The sequence below is a fragment of the Bidens hawaiensis genome, unplaced genomic scaffold (genome assembly GCF_021521415.1).
Source record: "Bidens hawaiensis isolate Kalapana, Puna unplaced genomic scaffold, B.hawaiensis_p1.1 tig00007048_1, whole genome shotgun sequence".
NCBI lineage: Eukaryota > Viridiplantae > Streptophyta > Magnoliopsida > Asterales > Asteraceae > Bidens > Bidens hawaiensis.
In genome coordinates this window covers 490,313-511,230 of record NW_027491484.1, presented here as the reverse complement: position 1 = coordinate 511,230, position 20,918 = coordinate 490,313, and the positions used below count along the sequence as shown (strand labels likewise).

Genomic DNA, 20,918 nt, shown 5'->3' with positions numbered 1-20,918 from the left:
TTAATCAAGTTCTATGCTAACCGTGGCAGAGCCGACTCTTGTTTAACCGAGAAGTTGATAATCCAGATCTCTTGTAGCCGGATTAGACCACATCTAAAAAGTGATGGTTGATAACTTGATACCACACATGTTTTTTGTGTTATTCCATGGTGGCTAGAGTGAAGACTTCTCTACAAACAAGCTTAATTGTCAATCTTCTTTTGAAATTTAATTGCTTTAACAAAATACAAATTCAATGACCAAAATCAAATGAGAATAAAGTTGGCCATATATTGAAGATATCTCATATACTAAACTACATTTACATAAATACTAAATAGTAAACACTAAATACTAAAATATACATAAGATTCTATTTCATACAACAATTACTACTTCAAAAATCAATCCATTGACCACATAACCCATACCTCTTTCTATCACGATCCATACTTTAATATCCACCATGTGGGAACCACCGGGCCCACCCCAGATATCATCACAACCGTCCGATCTCATCATGGTCAAACCTCAAGTCAAATACACTTGACATTGTATTACACTCCCACTCACCTTAAACCCAGGAACCACCATGAACCCCACCTCCGGCGACACCGTCGTCGGCGACGGTTCGTTAACACTCTCCATGTACACTTCCATGTATCGGTCCTGTTCCTTGACCCGAAACACTGACGGTGCGTTCGCGTTTGAGTCAGACGCGAATGCTAGACAGTGTAGTAGCCAGACTTTTCTGGCCACGTCAGCAAAAGCTGCAAAGAAAGCTGTCTCTGGAAACTGTCCCCCAGAGACAGCATTTCTTTGGTTTAAGTTCCCGAAAAGCGAGAATTCCATAACCGGATGAACGAGTTTTAAATACTTTAAATAGCAAAACTTAGCGAACGTAGAGTCCGGCTTCCACGTGATGTAGTCACGTGCTTTTAATGACTTCAGTTCCATGAAACTGTCCAACCACGACTGAGGGGAATGAGAATCCGAATCAGAATCATTCCCATTCCCCTCAGTCGTGATTGAAAACCCCGAATTATTAAACCCCTCGAACATAACCCGACAAACAAACGACTCGAATGCGAAGCATTCGTCCGTCGTCTCCCGAAAAACAACTTTCGGTTGGATCGCACTAGCCGCCGCATTTAAATCCCAATTCGCATATTCCATTTCCTCCATCATAACTTTAACAAACTCTTTAATCGAACTCGTCGTTTGCCTAACCGATAATAAGAAGTTGTAGAAACTATTAACTCGAGTTGAATTAAACGATAAAGGTCTTAAACACCCGCTCGAGTTCAATCGTTTTTCGATCATCCTATTTTCGTTGCGCGTTTCGTTTAAATTCTCCTTCAAAAATATGATTTCGGACTCTCGAAGCCGGTTTTGACTATCAAGCTTCTTAACCATTACTTCATACATTAGTACTTGGTTCTTTAGTTCTTGTATTTCCGCTAACAACAATGTGGTTTCAGGAGGGGAAATATCGGAAATATCGTCATCGATATGATTCTTTAAAAATAATTGTTTATATTCGGATAATCGTTTAAGTTCATCGACCATTATTCGATCGGATATCTGAATCCCATTCGGGTCATAAGGAGATTGAGCAACTTGCAAATGTGCATATGCGGCTTTAACCGAAGAAATGGTTGCGAACACTTTCGCAATAAACGCGTCCATCGTTGGGCTATTTCGACCCGTCTTGTCTAGTCGACCATTATCACGTTTAACCTTTTCGTTGGCTTTGTTTTTCGGGTGTGTAACACCTTGGCAAATGTGCTAGACAATTTGGTTTTGGTCGGGGTGTGACTGGATTGGTTTAGCGAATCCATCTGAAATGAAAATATGGAAATGAGAATTTTCTGTCAGTGATTCAAATGACCGTTAAAAAAAGTAGAAGAAATATTTAAGGATAGTGATGGGAATTAGGAGATTGGCAATATATTGTGGTGTAAGGTGTAATGATGTATGCAATCTATGAATAATGTTTTAAAGACAACAGAGGAAATGGAGGTGTTGATATAGACTAAAAGACTAGAATAATAATGATGATAAAGCACTTTGAATTTACTATAAAATAGAGAGAAAGCAATGTGCTTTAACTCGAATATCGAGGGTATTTATGGAATTTGGTATTGCATGAAAAAAATAATATTTTATTGGATTAAAAAATTATAAAAAGTTGTTTTTTAAGGGGATGAAAAAACGTGATCTTGTAAAATAAAACAAATAACACATCAAACATGCCATGGATATAAGGGCTTAGGTGAAAAAATTTATGTATATAATTTGTAGGTTTAGAGGCTTTCTTTTGACCGGTTTTAATAGAATTTCTAAGCTAAACCGGTAAGTATAGTTTCTGGAATAACTAAAATAAACCAAACCTAGGCGGGTTGGATAGGTTGGCCGGACCGGACCGGCCAAAATGGTCTTGTTTTGCACTTTTGTGGGTTGTAGGTTGCAACCGGGTATTTTTACCATTTTATTTTGTTATTAGATATTCAAAGTTTTTAAAGATTGTAGATTTAAAAAATATCAAATGTTTTTACTTTTTGAGTATTAAGGAATTTTAAAATGTAAAAAGTATTATAGCAACAAATTGGTTAAATTGATAATATACATTTATTAGAACTAAAACTACTTATAAATTTTACTTATTTTGCTTTATATAGATGAAAAAATGTTATTTTTTAAAAGTATATGAATTTAAAAAAAATATTAAACTTTTTAATATCACTATCTTCGACTTTTGCAAGCTGGTTTTAAACCTTAAATCAAACTAGTTTACTCCTAACCTAACCAAACCAACAGATTTAGTTCATTTCGAGCAATTTAGACTTCTTATACCAATCAATAGTCTTTTACCACGATAGACTTTTAATTTTTGTAAAGAAGTTACTCAATGCTTGGACAGTACTACCCCATCTATCACGTTTATATATACTTACAAAATAACTATGTTATCGTGTTCGTCTAGGCAAACAAAATTTTGTCATTGAATGCTTGGACATGACTACCCCATCTACCAAACTTTGTTATGTAAAATATGTACGGTAACATTAGACTTCTTATACCAATCAATATTATTTCTCTTCTTCTTTTACCGCGATAGACTTTTATTTTTGTAAAGAAGTTACTCAATGCTTGGACATGACTACCCCATCTATCACGTTTATGTATACTTACAAAATAACTATTTTATCGTGTTCATCTAGGTAAACAAAATTTTGTCATTGAATACCTAACCAATAGTTAAAACTTAAAAAAGCTAAAAGTAGTAAAAACAAAAAAGTCACAAAAATGGTGGGGGCCCACATGATTATACAGTATCAGTCCTGATTCATGGCCCATGTTATATACATGAATGGGCCCATATATTATCACGGATCCAACTGCTATTAAATCCAAATTACAAAAAAGCAACGGTAAAAAAAAATAGTCAGGTGTGTCAGGGACTGATCACGTGCCGATCAGCTGCACCATCTATCCCGTACTCATGACTCAATACTGTTTTTAACATGTGGTTGCAATTGGCGGTGGAATCCAAATTCAACTAAACAATTATTATCAGGTCGGCCGATTAGGGAGTTACGAGTACTCGTCTAAGAATACTCGAGCATGGTAAATTATGAAAAAGAATTTTGAAAAACTATATATATGTCAAATATTATAGGTCCGTTTATTGAATACTGATATTTATAACAAAATACGTGAATATCAATATAAATAAAAATGTTACATGTTTAAATACTGAAGTATTTTAAAAACTAATATTCTTTCTTTAACATTATAGAGACGATAATTAATAAATTCTCATCTTTCAAAGTATCTCCATAAAAAAACGATGATAACCGGTGAAACAACTAAAATCCGACTTGAACGAGTTAGACCGACTAGCTCGGACTCTCCAAATTTAATTGATTCCAAGTAATGTTGGCCGAGTTGAAGAAACACGACCCGACACCTTACCAAGTACTCTACCTCCTTATAACTTATATAAGTCATAAGTTATAAGTTACAAAGTTGTAACTTATGACTTATCCACTCACAAATTTTAACTTTCCAAAACACCTTATAAGTTATAACTCATGATGAAACACTCTCTTAGATTCATGTAAAGGGTATGCTAGATAATTAAATACATATTATAATAAAATTAATGAGATGTACAAGAAGATCCATGAATAAGACTAATAAGCTATTAAGATATTTAGGCCCGTTTGTTTTTTTTAGAGATTTAAGTCTGAATCTGAATACCACATCTGAATGTTAAGAGGTGGTTCAAATGTCTGAACTCTGAATCATTAAGAGGTGGAGGCTAGAGACGAACCTCTAGTCGTCGGAGATGGAGCCTAGTCTCCAGGTTAGAAGTTAATGGGGCCGGAGACAAACGTATGTTCTTTTTGGGTTAAGAGGTTTTCAGATCCACTAAAAGCTCTTACTGGTTCAGATGCTATTAAGACGCTGAACCTCTTAATGCCAGAAAAAAAAACAAACAGCCCCACGTCTGATTACGTCTGACCGAGTCAGACGTTTTCCTCTATTCAGAGAAAAGAGGCAAAAACAAACAGGGCCTTAGATAATGAAGTTGTAAGAAGATACCATATGAATGGAATACTTACCAAACCACGAGAAAGAAGCTTCGAGTGTGAGTGAGTGAGTGTTAAGAGAGTTGATATTGAGTTCAACATTTGTTTACATAGGATTTTGAGGTCAACAATGGTGGAAACAAGGAGGTAAAATAATATTGTGGTTTGGTTTAGTAGACAATGAGTTGCTCAAAAAAGAGGTGACATTGAGAATTTTAAAACGAGTAATGGTTGGTTTAGTGTGACTGTCCTTTTGGATTTTACAGTTTTGTCCTTGATAGTCCAAATGTTATTTTTGTAGTACATGGGTAGTATGGTAATTTACCTACTTTGGTTCCAAAAAATCAGGGATTGTTTGGTGTTTTGTGTTGCACCTTATTATGTTTCCAATAATTGCAATTTCTTCCCTTGTTTTTGTTATTTTTTCATTTTGGTTTAACTAGTTTTCAGGTATTACGTGTATTCGTAGCGCCCTCGTGTTTTTAGCTTGACAGGCTCAAGCATGTCTGAATGCTACATTGTGAATATAAGCCAGATGATGGAACGGGAAACCTAGGATGTTGAAGATCATAAAATGAGTGATTTGGCAGATTTTGATTCCTATATATCCACTCATGTGGTATTTCATTATACCATATATATAAGATCCATCTGTATAGATATCACCATCTACATCCAGAAAGCCATATGCTTTGGAAGAAGCTTGTACAATTTGGGAAGATGTTTTAATTAATAAAAAAGAAGAATCTACTTCAACCAATATGCCATTTGGCACGGCCATACATGACATAAAAATCACACTTGGAAAGGGTGGACAATTAGCTAGAGCAGCAGGTGCTGTAGCGAAACTGATTTCAAAAGATGTGAACTCGACCACATTAAAATTACCTTATGGGGAGGTTCGTTTGATATCAAAAAACTGCTCATCAGCAGTTGGACAAGTGGGGAATGTTGGGGTGAACCAGAAACGTTTGTGTAGAGCCGGATCTAAGCGTTCGCTAGGCAAGCACCCTGTAGTAAGATAAGTAGTTATGAATCATGTAGACTATCCACATGGGTTGGTGAAGGGAGGGTCCTGATTGGTATGCTAGAATTCCTTTACTTCAAATCGAGAGACTATGGAGTGAAAATCTCAAAAATATCCAACCTAAACTTTCGTGTGTTCCATTGATATCAAGAGCTAACAATGTTGGCTCAATTGCTATTTGGTCTAGGGGTGTTCAAGAAATTTGAAATCCGAAAAAATCTGAAATCCGATCCGAAATCGAAACCCAAATAAACCGATCCGAATTCTTATTCGGATCGGATCAATCCGAATATCCCGAATAACTAATTCGGATCGGTTTCGGATATGGAAATTTAAAAAATTCGGATTATTCGGATTATTCGGATATCCGTTTAATCCGAATAAAAAACATGTTTTTAGTGGTATTTTCCGATTTGGTATATTTATTAGACTATTATTTGAAGTTTAAACTTAAAATTTGTGTTAAGAGTAGTTCGTATTTCCGGTTTATATGTGTATTATGATTCTAAACTATTAAATGTTATGAACAAAAAAATAGGAATTTTTTTTAGGTTTATTTCGGATTATTCGGATAATTTCGGATTATTCGGATATATCCGAATCCGATCCAAATTGAATTCGGATAGATTCGGATCGGATAAGAATATTTCTAATTCGGTTCGGATCGGATTTCGGATAGGGTCCAAAAATTTTCAAATCCGAATAACCCGAATAATCCGTTATCCGATCCGATGAACACCCCTAATTTGGTCCGAGAAAAAGACCTGACCCAAGATTTAAAAGGGTTGTTTAAATGAGTTACTTAGTGACCAAGTTAGGTTTATAAGATTTATTGTTAATTAAGTTAGAGATAATATTTCATCAATAGGAGCAACTGAATTCTGCTTAGAAAAACAGAGTTATGGTTTGAAATATTGTTATAACATTTTTGTGTTATGTTTTCTGATTAACATACGTGAGAGTTATTCACAATGATTGTTTGTGTGTTTTTCGATGAGTTATATTAATTCGTTCATGATAAAAGAACACATGGATACAGTAAAAAATATCAAGCACTCCCGCCTTTAGAAACAGAGACTGAAGAACTGCCAAGTTGTCGATGACACGTCTAAGCAAATAGTTAACTATGACAGTCAAATCCAAGACTAGAGTGACCAATTTGTCATATTGGTCACAATCTTTTTCTTATAAAAGGTTAAAATAATGTATATGTGTCACTATTCGATGATTATTAATTACATAGAATGGAACCAATGAACCCACAGAGATTCTTTATGGATAAGAAGATATTTTAACGTTTTTAGGCTAGTCATTGCCATACCATACCCATTGATGTTTGGCTAAAGTGTTACACACTTAAAACACGTAACATCCCATGACACATTTGCTTTACATGTTTCATTTTGCTTTGCCACCTAGGATGACACGTGTAATCTATTCAATATCTTAAATAATTGAAGTTGGAAATGACAGTATATTGGATCCAATATGGCAATATATACATGTATTATTAATTAAATTAAACACTTCACGCAAGAGAAAGTTTATGACTTGACCGTTTACACTCTTTAAAATTTCTTAAAATCTTTGTGGTTAACAATATTATTTGGGGGGGGGGGGGGTTTGAGATAATAGGCCATTATAAAAAGGGTATTTAAAGATAATATTTGACAAACTTGACACCAACAATCAAGATGCTCCTCTTCATAATATATAATTATATATGCTATTGCTTACTTTAGGGGTGTGCACAAAACCGAAAAGATCGAACCAAAACCGAAAAAACCACAAAAACTGAACCGGAAAAATCAAACCGAATTAGAAATCGGCGGTTTGGTTTTGAACTTTAGAAAAAACCTAAATATTGGTTTTAGTTCGGTTTTATATTTTGTAATGAACCGAAAAACCGAACCAATATTACAAAAAATCGAAATAACCATAATATCTTAACCATAACCATTAAAACACAATCTGCCAATGACTATTTGTTTAGTTTTTACATATGGTTACTAACAAATATATTTAGTTTGTGCATATGGTTAATAACTAATAATATTGGTACTTTTAGTTTTGATTTTGAATTCTGATTTTAAATGTATCTTTTATAACTTTTAATATATAAGGTCCAAATATTTAGCATTATATTAATTATTAGTTTAAAGAAAAAAAATGTCATGCTCAATCTAAATATCTTAGGTCATTTTTTTTTTGAATGAAAAAAAAACTAAGTCTTTCTCTTAGATATCAACTGCTTGGCTAAGCAAATTCAAACACTACCAAACTAATTTTTTTATTGCACGAAAAAGTGACTGAACCAGAATTTATCGGTAGAGGATCTTCACAAAGTATTCTCTCTATCGACTACGAATAGTAGCCCAACGTAGAGGTTGCAACTTTTGACATGACTAGTTAACACGTCATGACTTGACTTGAAGTTAAATGGGTTCGGGTTTGATTTAAACTTGTTCAAGTCATAATAGTTTTAATTCAAAAGAAATTAAAAAAAAATAAGAATCAATTGGAAGTTGGAACTAATAATTTATCTAGTATACAATGCAATATGCATACAATCTCACAAATTATTCTATTTAGAATATTAGCTTATAAAGTGAGTTATAACTGAAATAACTAATCAATATTTCACACTGTAATTACTTACTAAAAAGAGTTTGCAAGTTTTAATCTTTATTTCCCATAGAATTTCTGAAAATCATGACAAAATACCCCTAAAAACTAATCAAAAGCCTAAAATAGTTGACCATATAAAAGTCAACCAGGCAGGCTTGAAAAACTACTAGGAAGAAACTAATATAACATAACTAGGCTATGCTTTGTGCCTCTTATTCTTTCAACTTAATCTTATCAAATTTGTTGGCTCACTTAACACATATCTTGGTATTTTATATTTGGTACCTGCAAATATTAAAAATAATATATAGTGATTATTTAGTATATTTTGTATAAATTGTGAAATTAGTGCAGTACAACATGATATTGTATATGATTACCTGTTTCATCGTAACAAACGGTCATATCAGGTTTTTTAACGATGACCCCTGCGCTGTCTAAAATTGCTTGAGCGAGCTCTAAATCGGCTTCAGCTGCTGCGTGTATCGCATCCCAGATTTCTGTATGTAAAAAGTAAAATAATGTAAAACGAAAATAAAATGCTCGTTTTTAATAAAATGACTTGGAAGGTTTTATTTAACCGTATAAAAAAATATAACATGAATCGATTTATTTAATTGAAGTTGGAGTGGTTACCTTTTTTGCCACCGTGGTGAGGAGCCGAATCCCAAAACTCATCACGCATTTGAACCAACTGATTCCATGTGACGGGCCGTGGGAACTCCCATGGTTTCGGCTTTCTTATCTTTTTCACGGTTCCTGCCGTTAAAATGAAAAGAAAGCAAATAACAGTATGATTTTGACACGCAACTAAAAATCAAGAAAAAGATCAAGACCACAGTCTAGTATGATTATGACACGCACCCGTGAATCAACAAAAAGGTAAGATTAAAGTATGATTTTGATATGTGAATCAAGAAAAAGATCAAAAGTACAATATGATTTTATTAATAATAATAAAAAAAAACGATGAAAACTATAATATGATACTAACAGACGACTGCTAATCAAGAAAAAAAATCAATACTGTAATAAGATTCCAACGCATGCCCATTAATCAAGAAAAAAGATCAAGACTATAATATGATTCTGGCAGACGACTGTTAAACAAGAAAAAGATCAAGACTACAATATGATTCCGACCCACGACCATTAATCAAGAAAAAGATCAAGATTATAATATGATTTCGACAGACGTCTGTTAATCAAGAAAAAGATCAAGACCACAATATGATTCTAACGCGTGACCATTAATCAAGAAAAAGATCAAGATTGTAAAAATGATTATGACATGCGATCATTAATCAATAAAATGATCAAGACAACAGTACGATTCTAACGTATGACCATTAATCAAGAAAAATAAAGAATAAGAATACAATATGATTCTATGTCAACCATTAATCAAGAAAAAGATCAAGATTATAATATAATTATGACAAGCGGGCAAGCGGCTGTTATTCGAAATAATATCAAGACTACAGTATGATTCTAGTGTACGTCCATTAATCAAGAAAAAGACCAAAACTACAATATGATTCTTACACGCAACTGATAATCAAGAAAAAGATCAAGAGTCAAGACTTACGGTCTCGCTTATTAAGCGACGATCCAACGCAACCCATTTCGGGTATCTTCAATCCGCTCAAGTAGAAGTCGAAAGCGGTATATTATGGTTATATTCAAGGCAAAAAAAACTAACTTGCAGAAAGATTTAAATACGAGTGGTTGGGGCAGATTCATCACTCTTTCTCGTGACAAAAAGTTTCACTCACCTTTAACCATTAAAATTCATGTGATTATTGAATATTGACAACTAGTTTTGATTAGATAAAGTACCACCACAGCCAGTCAATCCATGGTACAACTCTTAAATGCATCTATTAGTCAACAGTACAAACGCTCGAAGCAACAAGTCAACATCCCAACCGAAACAAATATCTTAACTTTATGTTTTACCACTTGTTTTGACAATAGTCTACAAACAATGCAAATCTTTTACAACTTTTAAGTGTAACGATACGAATCACCGAACTTATTTCTCATATAACTAAACTTCGGGTCATCGTAGTTGACCGGTTTTAAGTCAACGGGCTTTTGCTCTACATGCGCGGTTTCACCTCGTTTATCTTTGACCCGATGCTTTGTTCTTTCCTTTTGACTCTTTGACCGAACATGACTAACTTCACCATTAGGTCCATAAAACTCGCCATACTCTTCTCGTTTTGATACTCTATGTTTGTTTGGATCTTTAACGCTAGACGATCGGAGCTTAATGGGCTTTGTTGTTTCTGAATATTTTTCTTGGGTGTGACGGGTTTCTGAATATTTTTCTTGGGTATGACGGGTTTCTGAAAGTGGGGTCGGGGTTCTGTGTTTTTGGGCCTTTGCGGGCTGGTTAACGGGCTCGTCTTCAGGCATTATGAGACGGTCTTTTAACGGAGTGAGGCCTCTTCTAGAAGATTTAAACGGGTTGAAAGAAGCAAAAATGTTACCAAAACCTTCGAGAACGAGTTTTGATAAATCCAAAACGAGTTGACTAAAAGATGGCCAGCCTGCTTCTTGTTCTTCTTTAATGGTTTCCACGGTTTGACTTTTGGTCAACTTTTCGTTGTTTGGTATTTTAGTATCAACCTCCACCTTATCCTGCTATGTAAAGTTGTAAACACTTGAATTTATTTCAAGATTCATATTATTTAACAATCATGAAAATTTGTAAAAAAAAAAAACTTACCGGTTTTGTGAAATATGATGAACCGAATCCTTGTTGAAGGATGCATACAACATATCCTATCAAGATCGCACCGATTACCAAAACAAGATCTGGCAAATGCATAAAAATGTAAGTTTAGATTGTCTGAAAAGACGACAAAAACATGATTAAGTTGGCAAATGAACCAAACAAACACAAACGCGCATGCTCGTGTTCGTTCGTTTAACCTTAAATAAACAAACAATCAAACACGAATAATTAAGCTAATAGAGTTTGTTGTTTGTGTTCGTTTGCTACGAAAATGAGTGTTCATGCTTGTTTATGTCGTTAACAGTATAAACGAACTGTTCATGAACGTAAACGAACAAACATAACTTAACATAGATGAACCAACATCAATATGCTAGGCTAAAAACTTGATAAAACTACAGCAAATTTTAATTGATGATACTTTAATTTCATAAAACTATAATAAACTGTAATGGGCCGAAAAAATATGTAAACAAAGCCAACATAAATGAAAAAACAAAAAAAAAACATTCAGGAACATAAATGAACGAATGAGACCCGTGTTCATGTTCGTTTGTTTAGTTAATTGAACAAAAAAATTTGTTCATGTAAGTTTGCTTATTAAACAGTGTTCAAACCTGTAGAAGAAACCGAGCTGTCTTGAAAATCACAATCTTCTTGATTGAGAGATATTTGTCTAATAGCAGCATTTCCTCGATCAACAACTAACAACGAACACGTTGGTCTTACATAAATAACATCAAAATCATTTGAAAACTGTGCATCTTCACTCGGCCCGTCCCTGTACCCTGCCACACTCGATTTTCCTCCAGCAATTGTTGTCACACCTGCACATTAACTTGTTCATAACTCCATAATCTTTGAATCATTTGATCTTAAATTTTGTTTCAAGAACTAATATTAAGATCAAACAAACAAACCTGTTTCACCAATCTTTCGGATTGCAAGATTGACAGTATCAGCAACATAAACATTCCCTTTATCATCCATTGTAACACCTTTTGGATGATCAAACCGCGCATCATTTGGTTTTCCATCTACATGGCCTGTGTAACCCTGGAATGATCCTGCAATTAATCTTGCCCTACTGTCTGTCTTGACAATAAATCCGGAAGCTAATAAATTATAACTTCAAAACTGATGTTTATAAAAGTATTATTAATGTGAAAAGAAGCTTACATTGAGATAACGGTGGAGTGATTCGAACAATGTTGCTATTGACTGAATCAACAGCATACAGCTCACCGTCTTGTGACACTCTAATGGAATAAGGTACAACTCCTAGCTGATTACCTTCCACAACTGTTTCTACTAAATAACCATCTTCAAATTGAAGTATATTCCCACCATCTGTATCAATCACCAAATTAAATAATCAAAAGGCGATCCAAGATCCATATAATCTATACCTATATTGGAATATATTATTACTAGCTTTAAAACCCTTGCGATGCATGGGATACTCAAAAGAAATACAATTAAACTATAGAAATTATATGATTAAATTTATATTTTATCAAATTAAATAGTTTAATAAGTTCAAATTATATTTTCTAATGGAATATTCATACAAATACGTGGTGCATTCTCATGCAATTTCATCATAATCACGAAAAAGATGCAACTAGTGATTTTATAAGTTGTAATTATATTTATTAATGGAATAATGAATTCTAACAAAAGATGATACGATGTTTCATTATAAATGACATAAAAAGACATCTTATATAAAATTAGCATGACCAAAACACGCTTTTGTATTACATATTTGAAAGAAATAGATGAGAACTCCATTGATCTATAGCGGTTGAATGAATACGTGAGAATAAAATTGTTATTCATTCATAATTTCTTCTTTTTTATCTTTGTCGTTCATTAATTTTACCACATTCATCTCCTACACTAAAATGTGTTTATAAATTGATATAATAGAAAAACATGTAGAAATCTTTTCATTAAAGGTATATATATTTTTATTATACTGACATAAATACCCGCATAATTTTAATCTTTATAATTTAGTTAATTAGTTATTTGATTAAATAATGAATTGATATGTCTTGATTATACTGACATATATAAGTTTTCATTAAAAATATAACAATAGTTTGAGCGGGAAATTTTGGCTAACCGAAAACCCACAAACTATCCGAATAAACCTAACCTATTAACCAAACACCGATTGCTTAATAAAACAAATTAACAATGCCTTCGGTTTTGGCTCATAACCAAACCGAACTGGTGCACACTCCTACAGTTTCTATCACCTCCACCGCTGGATACTCAATGGGATGAGCAGTAACCGAACCGGAAACCGAACCATTTATATTTCCATATTTCTAAATTTTATACCTCCATTTAATGTATTTCATATTTTATACCACCATCTCATGTATTTATATCTCTATTGTACGTATTTATATCTCAATTTCACGTATTTATATCTCCACTTTATGTATTTATATCTCAACTTCATTTATTTATACGTTCATTTCATGTATTTATGCATCAACTTCATGTATTTCTGAGAAAAAAATTTAGCCTAAGTTTTATTTTGGTTATTAACTGAACCGAACCGAAAACCGAAAAATAACTATATAAACCGAAAACCGATTTGTTATTTTGGTTAAGACTAATAACCGAACCGAACCGAATCGTGCACAGCCTAAATTACTCATACTAATAAACCCTAAACAATAATAATATATTCCAATAACCTAACTCATCACAACACTCACTTTCTTCTAATTAACAAAGCAGTTAGAATATTCCAACATTAACCAAATCTAGTGTTCATTAAACAATACAATAATAAAAACTAACAAACTAACCGAATAAATCGAACTGATTAACCAAAAACCGATTGATTAATTTTTTAGATCAACCGATGACTCTGGTTTCCATTTAGTCTAATAATCATGCTCATACTAATAATTAATAAACCCTAAATAATAATATAGTCTTCTAATTAACAACCGCGTTAGAATATTCCAACATTAATCAAATCTAGAGTTCATTAAGTGATTAAAAAATAATAATAAAAGTAATTAAATTAAGAAATGTACCTGATAAGGGAGATTTAGAAGTTGACCTAGCAGTAGTCCACTTGAGAATCGAAGATAATTGCTTAATCACCGGAGCTGCTAATTAATAATATTAATAATAAACACACACAGTAAATAAGTAAATAAATAACTCTAATTCAAATGCGCACGTGCGTGTATGTGTGTATATATATATGTATATATGTATACCGGCAGGTGCAGCATGAGCTTGAAACTGGATGATGTAAACGGAGACAATGATTGAGATAATGAGATGATAAAGGAGTGACGTGTTCATCTGATCTGATCGGAAGGAAAGGAATATTCCGTTAATGGAGTTAGTTTGGTTTGATCTATTTATCTATCTCTGGTAGTTGAAGCCCTAAATTGAGAGAGATTGAGAGTCGAGTAAGTTCACAGTTCTCCAGACATTCATAACATTACATTATTATTATTATTTACACTACTTTTCTTATTTACTTTTTTACTTTTTCACTGCTTTTATCGGACTGATTTAAAAGCCGTTTGAAAAAGAGAACTTCGTTTATTTTCTTACATTTTTAAAAAGTTTCCGATTTAGAGAGTTTTATTGCTTTACTTTGGCAAGAAGATGTTGTTTTAACTAGGCTCAGTGACGAAACTTAGACCAGAACACCGGGAGGGGGGATTCAAAATGTATACAAAATTTCACAAACGAAGGTGGCCGGGCTCAAATTTTCGGCCAAAAAGGGCTAAGTTTACACTACATATAAAAAATTTCGGCAGAAAACGGCTAAATTTTACATCACGTATAAGACATTTCGGCCGAAAACAGCTAAATACACTACGTATAAGAAATTTCGGTCGAAAACGGCTAAATTTTACACTATGTATGACAAATTTGGGCTGAAAACGGCTAAATTTACACTACGTATAAAAAATTCCAAACGAAAACGGGTAAATTTTACATTACGTATAAGACATTTAGGCCGAAAACAGCTAAATTTTACATTACGTATAAGAAATTTCTGACGAAAACGGCTAAAATTTTCACTACGTATAAGAAATTTCGGTTGAAAACGGCTAAATTTTACACTATGACCGAAATGGCTAAATTTACACTACGTATAAAAAATTCCGGACGAAAACGGGTAAATTTACACTACTGCGTAAAAAAACAGGGGGGCGGGGCCTCATGGAAGCTTTGTCAAGTATGGTAAGTAAAGCAGGGGAGACCAGTATTGTTAAGGGTCTTCGGTTGCCTCATGGGGTTTAGTCATTTCTCAGTTGCTTTGTGGGGATGATTATAGGGAGCATGTGATTGGTGTGTTTGAAAATAGACTGTCACTTTGGAAAGCTCATACCTTATTGATTGATAGTAGAGTTATCCTGATTAAGTCGGTCTTAGAAAGTCTTCCGATTTAACAGAAGGAAGAAAATTTATTGGGTGACATGGGATAAAGTGACTTTAGGGGCCCTGCTCTTTATGAGTTGGAGGTATATAGTAAAGCTTGCTTTCTAAATGGGTGTGGAAACTCAAGATAGTTAAGAATGGTATATGGAAGGAAGTTATTCAAGCGCTTATCTTTGCATGAAGGGTTGTTTTAAATACATGGCCTACGTTCGAAGCTCTAAGTAAGAGAACTATTGGAGTGTATTTTTCGAATCATACTCTTTGTGACGTAGTTGTTTACTCGATTAAACACATTGTGAGTGGTTGTGTTTTTGCAACGGTGGTTTGGCAACACATCTGCGTTTGGTGCAAGGTTCCAATATTTGTTTTTGCGGTTGAAGTCATCTTCAAGATTCATCTAAGAAAAGGAAAAGGAATCTGGAAATAATATCTTGAAAGGAATTATGATAATTACAAGTTGAAGGATATGAAAGGCGAGAAAATAGAATATTCACGAAGGGAGAAAGACGAATATTGTTGATATTACTGAGGATATCAAGTGTCTAGATTTCGTGTGGATAAAAAATAGATATAAGAATTTTGAGGGTAATTGGTCAAATTGAAGTAAGAATGCCTTAATGTAATTGTCTTGGTTTTGCCCAACTGTCGCTTCGTGTTCTGTTAAGGGGTCCTGGTTCGTTCTTTTTATTTGTCTATTTGGTGTTTGAATGAAGTTAAATTTTCAAAAAATATATATTTATATTAATCGAGTACCCTCATTTCTAATTCACTGACACGTGTGTACCCGTCCTCATAGTTGGCTTACTTAATAGAAAAATTAAACACTAAATCATGTCATTGAACATAGCTTTAACAAACATCACCACTGTGTTCCCGACCTTCACTTATGAAGAGAAAGAAAATAAAATGAAAAGAAAAAAAAAATTCAGTGTGTTTCTTAGATTTTTTTTAGAAGAGAGATAAAAATGATGCGTTTTTTAGTTTCATTTAAGAGAGGAAAAGAAATGAAATAAGGCTTTAAAGAGTAAATTGAAAGAAAAGTGTTTCCTTCCAATTTGGAAGGAATTGGAAGGAAGAAAGTCATTTACATCTCCAATAATTATAGAAATCAGTAGCATATCATATGTTGTGTTGAATGAAGAGAAGGAAAGGAAAAGAAAAGAAAAGAAAAGAAAAGAAAGAGAAGGTAAATATTTTCTTTCTTTTGTTTAATGAGCTCGGGAGCACAACGTACATCCCCATGCCAGACCACCTCTGCCACCTAAGGTTCCAGAAATCGAACCTGACAACATTAATTGATGAAAAATCGTAACACCAACAACGAAATTATCATCAAGCTTGATAGCGATAGAGATAGAAACCGTAGGTTTAACACCTAACACACCCCAATAGAAAATCGTTGCTGCCACACAAACACCATTTTGGGTTATGAAATCCAACCCAATGACAACAGCTGATGAGAATGTATACGTAACACCGACAACAAGTGATGAGAATTGAGAAAGCATACGTAACACCGACAATGAAGAGTGTATATCCGCAAGAGGGAAAGAAGCGAGTACACCATGATTTGGGTGGGCATAGATAGAATCACATGAAAAACTAGAAGATAAGACAGAGAAATAGTGCATGAAAAGGGTGTCCCAATTACATTCAGTTAAAGTTACAAAATGTGTTGCACAATGTATAACCAAAATTGCATAAGCTAAATTATATATACCATGTAAATTGGACAAAGTAAACCACCTAAATTGGACACTATACCATGTAAATAGGAAACTATACAAATTTTAGAAACTACCAATCTCAACCACTAGATCCTTGATTCAAGGGTCTACATCTATTCTTATGCTTCTCACAAAACTATTGTTTTTTACGTTAACTCTATAATATATATATATATATATATATATATAGGGTAAGGATCCTAAGAGAACCCTTTGCAAATTAAGAACTTTGAGAACCATTTTGGACCATTAAAAACACATTTGAAAAAAATATTTAAAAAAATCATAAACAAAAAATAACAAAAATTTTAAAAAAGTAAAAAACCAAAATTCTTATTTTTCATTCCAGTTTCATTAAAAAAAATAAAAAAATAAAAAAAAACAAAAAAAAACGTCGTATTATACACATATGTATAATTTTATTTAATCTTTAGTTACGTAATATACACATATGTACAGTTTCATTTATCTTAAATTATACACATGTGTATAAAAAAATCATGTAAATGTACATATATGTATATATTATACATACGTGTATATAATTTGGCTAAATCGAGTTTTTTTTCATGAAACAGGGATGTTAAAATAAGAATTTTGGTTTTTTTACTTTTTTCATTTGTGTTTTTATTTTATTTTATGAATTTTTAATTTTTGGGTTTTTTGTGGTCCAAAATGGTTCTTAATTTCAAAAAAGTTCTCTCATGGTCCTGATCCTGATCATATATATATATATATATAAATGTGGATAGTAGATATATATCGTAATTGGTTTGCACTTTTGAAAAAAAAATCATGTTTATATTAAAGATAAAAAATTTCTCAACTTTATAGTGGCATAGATAGTTTTTTAAACACACGAAGATCTTGAGTTCTATTCCTCCGTAAGTAAATAAAAATTACGTATAAGAAACTATTTTTTAAAAGAATATAAAGAAGTATATATGATTTTCTAGAACTCTTAAGAGCATAAGGAGTTAAGGACATGTTGAATCTCTCTCAACTAAAAGGATATTTTAGGCTCTGATCATATTTACGGGTGTATAAGGACATGCTGGTGAAAGGATACGTTGAATCTCTCTCAGCTAAAAGAATATTTTAGGTTCCGACCAAAAGGACATGTTGAATCTTGGAGTAGTATCACTAGCTGGCGAGGTTCCGACCGTATTTGCTTTCTCGACTCGTGATTTGTTAGAATTACACACATACACCTCATTGTCAAGTCAAAAGACAAAGGTGTTTCATGCGGTGTGCTTAAGAACTATATGGTGTCTTTGGATAGCACGGAACCAAATGGTGTTTGATCAAAAGTTGCCTTGCTTAAGGAGTGTGATTGGTGAGGTTAAAACTCAGTTTTTTTGTGGGTGAAAATCGTTCCAAATGGCCGGGCCTAACGTGAGAAAATGGCGTGGAAAGATGGCGTGCTTTTAATTTCTAATTTAATACGAGAGTAATATGGTGGCTTTGGGGGGGGGGGTGTCTATTTTTTTTTTTACTTTTTTAAGAGTAGTATTTTGCTAGTGTTTTTGAATGAAATGGTTTTTGTTAGCTTTTATAAAAAAAGAGAAAAAAAAGGATATTTTTGGATTTCTACGTTTTCTTTTACTATTTCCAAAACAAACGTCACATTGTCACATCAATAAAGCGTAACAAAGTTGACATTGCAATAAGACAATATGCAAAATATTTGATTATAATTATCTATACTATATATAATGCATGAATGAAGGACCTCTTAAATTTAAGAGGTACAATCACTATTGTTTAAAGTATAATCACTATTGCAATCAATTTTGAAAATCTAGGGGTAGTATAGTCTTTGCATACTATGATCATGTACGGTTAACAATAATACTTACATTTATGGTCCTTAAACTTAAGGGTAAGTTTTGTTAACTTATTAAATAGTTACATGATAACCCCCTTATTCTAAACCAACAACCCCATGGAGTTTTAATGACCATAACTCTTTTACATGTTAATACTTTTTTAAAAAATTACACCATAAAAACGAACATTTTATTATCTTTAATTTAAGTATGATATTGCTATACTTTTTAAAAATTTAAAAATGCAATTAGGACCGCAACGGGTCTAGTGGGCTTGGGTCGTGTTTCAGACCGAGTTACCCGTTCACCGACGAATGGTTACACATCCACCGCCGCATTACATGCATACTATAGTCAGGTTGCGTGCGTACTATAGTGAGGTCACCGCTTATGTGTTCGATGTTGTGTTTGAGCGTATACATCGCTGCATCGCGCGGACACCAAGCTAGTTTAATTACAACGTAACACATATATATGAGAACACATTAAGTTGATATATTTGGCCATATCATGATATCATCCAATCAAATAAAATATTAAAAGTGTATTTTGGTAAATGTCGGATGCCCCATTGAGATGTTCATCGTCTTGCCAGAAAAGTAGGAATAATTGACTACCATATTATGAAGGAGGAAATTGTTGGGGACGTGGTTAGTCGGAGGATGTGTAACTTAAAAACACACTTGAGTTGAGAAAGAATTGAAAACCCAGCATACTAATCAAAAATTTTTTCTTTCATTTCTTTTACACAAAGTAATTCATATTATATCATAACGTAAAACAAAAATAAAATAATTATTTTGATTTGGAAAACCAAATCTTGAAGACCTTTTTTTTTTCTTCTAAAACAACAATTTTTTTTACTTAAAATCCTTTAAATCTTACACTTGCAATGATTTAAAGTCATCAATTTACTTTTAAAGAAGCAAATACCATATTAAAACGTCAATGTTCATATGTTTATTATAAACGTCGATGTTCATATGTTTATTAGACACATTCTTTGAACTGTGTCATTGTATTATTATATATATAATTAATAGATTATTTGGTAACAAGTCTTTTATTACATTAAAATCTTAAAATAAAAGATTATAAAACAATCAAATTGGTTAATGATCAAGACATCCCAACTTTTTATTCTTAATATCTGCAACACATTTGACATTGTCATTATTATATATACACCTTACATTAATTCCAAATATTGGTCTAGTGGGACACTACACACTCAACCCCAAGACTTGGCAATTGATGGTATTAACTATAGCAAGTAAGCATGTAAACACTACGCACAATCAATTGACTTCTTAAAGTATTACCTTCTTTGAAAATGAAAACATGCATGTGTAAGAAACTCCAAAATACCAACAAACTCATCTATAAGTACCCAAGCGCAATATAATATAAGAAGCTATCAAAACTTGTCGCGTTACGACAATGTAATGATGCAAATTCAGTCGGTATCAATTAAATTTGTAACGGTCAAACTTTACACATTTATTATTCATATTAGATTATGTAAATATCTTAGTGTATAACAGGTCAGTCAATTGATAAACCTCAAAAAGGTGGAGAACCGAGGAACCGATCAAACAAACTTTAATTGAACTCATTCCAGCGACGTTGGAAACAACTTGACGAACCTTAACCATAAATTATAAACCTTAAACCCTAACTCTAAAGCTAAATCCCAAACCCTACTTCTAAACCATAAAGCTAAACACGAAACTCTAAGTCATAAAACTAAATCCTAAACTTTAAACCCAAAGCTAAACCTAAATATATATATTTAAGGTTCGACGAGTCATTCCGATGTCGTTGAAACTAGTTCAATCAGAGTTCGTCATAATCATATTATAGTTTTCATTTTTAAAATTTTTTTAATTAATAATTAACCTCCCTCTCTATATATATCAAATATCTAATTACAACTTTTTCCACCCTCTC

At 32.8% G+C, this 20,918-nt stretch overlaps 2 protein-coding genes and 1 pseudogene across 4 annotated transcripts; all 3 read right to left on the bottom strand.

Moving 5' to 3' along the window:
• Positions 1–415: 415 nt before the first annotated feature.
• LOC143634343 (protein GRAVITROPIC IN THE LIGHT 1-like) lies at positions 416–5,027 on the bottom strand (annotated as a pseudogene). Its single transcript, XR_013153836.1, has 2 exons — positions 4,611–5,027; positions 416–1,820 (listed from the first exon to the last, which is right to left on the bottom strand). The product of XR_013153836.1 is annotated as a protein GRAVITROPIC IN THE LIGHT 1-like (transcript).
• Positions 5,028–8,309: 3,282 nt separating this feature from the next.
• LOC143634371 (uncharacterized) lies at positions 8,310–10,059 on the bottom strand. Its single transcript, XM_077102475.1, has 4 exons — positions 9,821–10,059; positions 8,869–8,991; positions 8,613–8,732; positions 8,310–8,517 (listed from the first exon to the last, which is right to left on the bottom strand). The coding sequence occupies exons 1-4, from the start codon at positions 9,855–9,857 to the stop codon at positions 8,453–8,455; spliced, it is 345 nt and encodes a 114-aa protein (XP_076958590.1). The 5' UTR covers positions 9,858–10,059; the 3' UTR covers positions 8,310–8,452.
• Positions 10,060–10,162: 103 nt separating this feature from the next.
• LOC143634370 (uncharacterized) lies at positions 10,163–14,376 on the bottom strand. 2 transcript variants are annotated; one of them, XM_077102474.1, is made up of 7 exons: positions 14,230–14,376; positions 14,041–14,115; positions 12,155–12,325; positions 11,896–12,066; positions 11,593–11,802; positions 10,967–11,055; positions 10,163–10,881 (listed from the first exon to the last, which is right to left on the bottom strand). In XM_077102474.1, the coding sequence occupies exons 1-7, from the start codon at positions 14,315–14,317 to the stop codon at positions 10,240–10,242; spliced, it is 1,446 nt and encodes a 481-aa protein (XP_076958589.1). In that variant the 5' UTR covers positions 14,318–14,376; the 3' UTR covers positions 10,163–10,239. The 2 variants fall into 2 exon arrangements, with proteins under 2 accessions (XP_076958589.1, XP_076958588.1); XM_077102473.1 differs by having other exon boundaries at positions 14,041–14,118; positions 14,230–14,374.
• Positions 14,377–20,918: the final 6,542 nt, after the last annotated feature.

Bases quoted from the DNA above. Each gene is read 5' to 3' on its own strand.
- LOC143634371 (XM_077102475.1), bottom strand. From the start codon at position 9,857: ATGGGTTGCGTTGGATCGTCGCTTAATAAGCGAGACC. The intron at 8,733-8,868 runs GTAACCACTCCA...TTTTACATACAG, and splicing joins TCACCACGGTGGCAAAAAAG to AAATCTGGGATGCGATACAC. The intron at 8,518-8,612 runs GTAATCATATAC...TAATATTTGCAG, and splicing joins CGTTTGTTACGATGAAACAG to GTACCAAATATAAAATACCA.
- LOC143634370 (XM_077102473.1), bottom strand. From the start codon at position 14,317: ATGAACACGTCACTCCTTTATCATCTCATTATCTCAATCATTGTCTCC. The intron at 14,119-14,229 runs GTATACATATAT...ATTATTAATTAG, and splicing joins AGCTCATGCTGCACCTGCCG to CAGCTCCGGTGATTAAGCAA. The intron at 10,882-10,966 runs GTAAGTTTTTTT...AACTTTACATAG, and splicing joins CATCATATTTCACAAAACCG to CAGGATAAGGTGGAGGTTGA.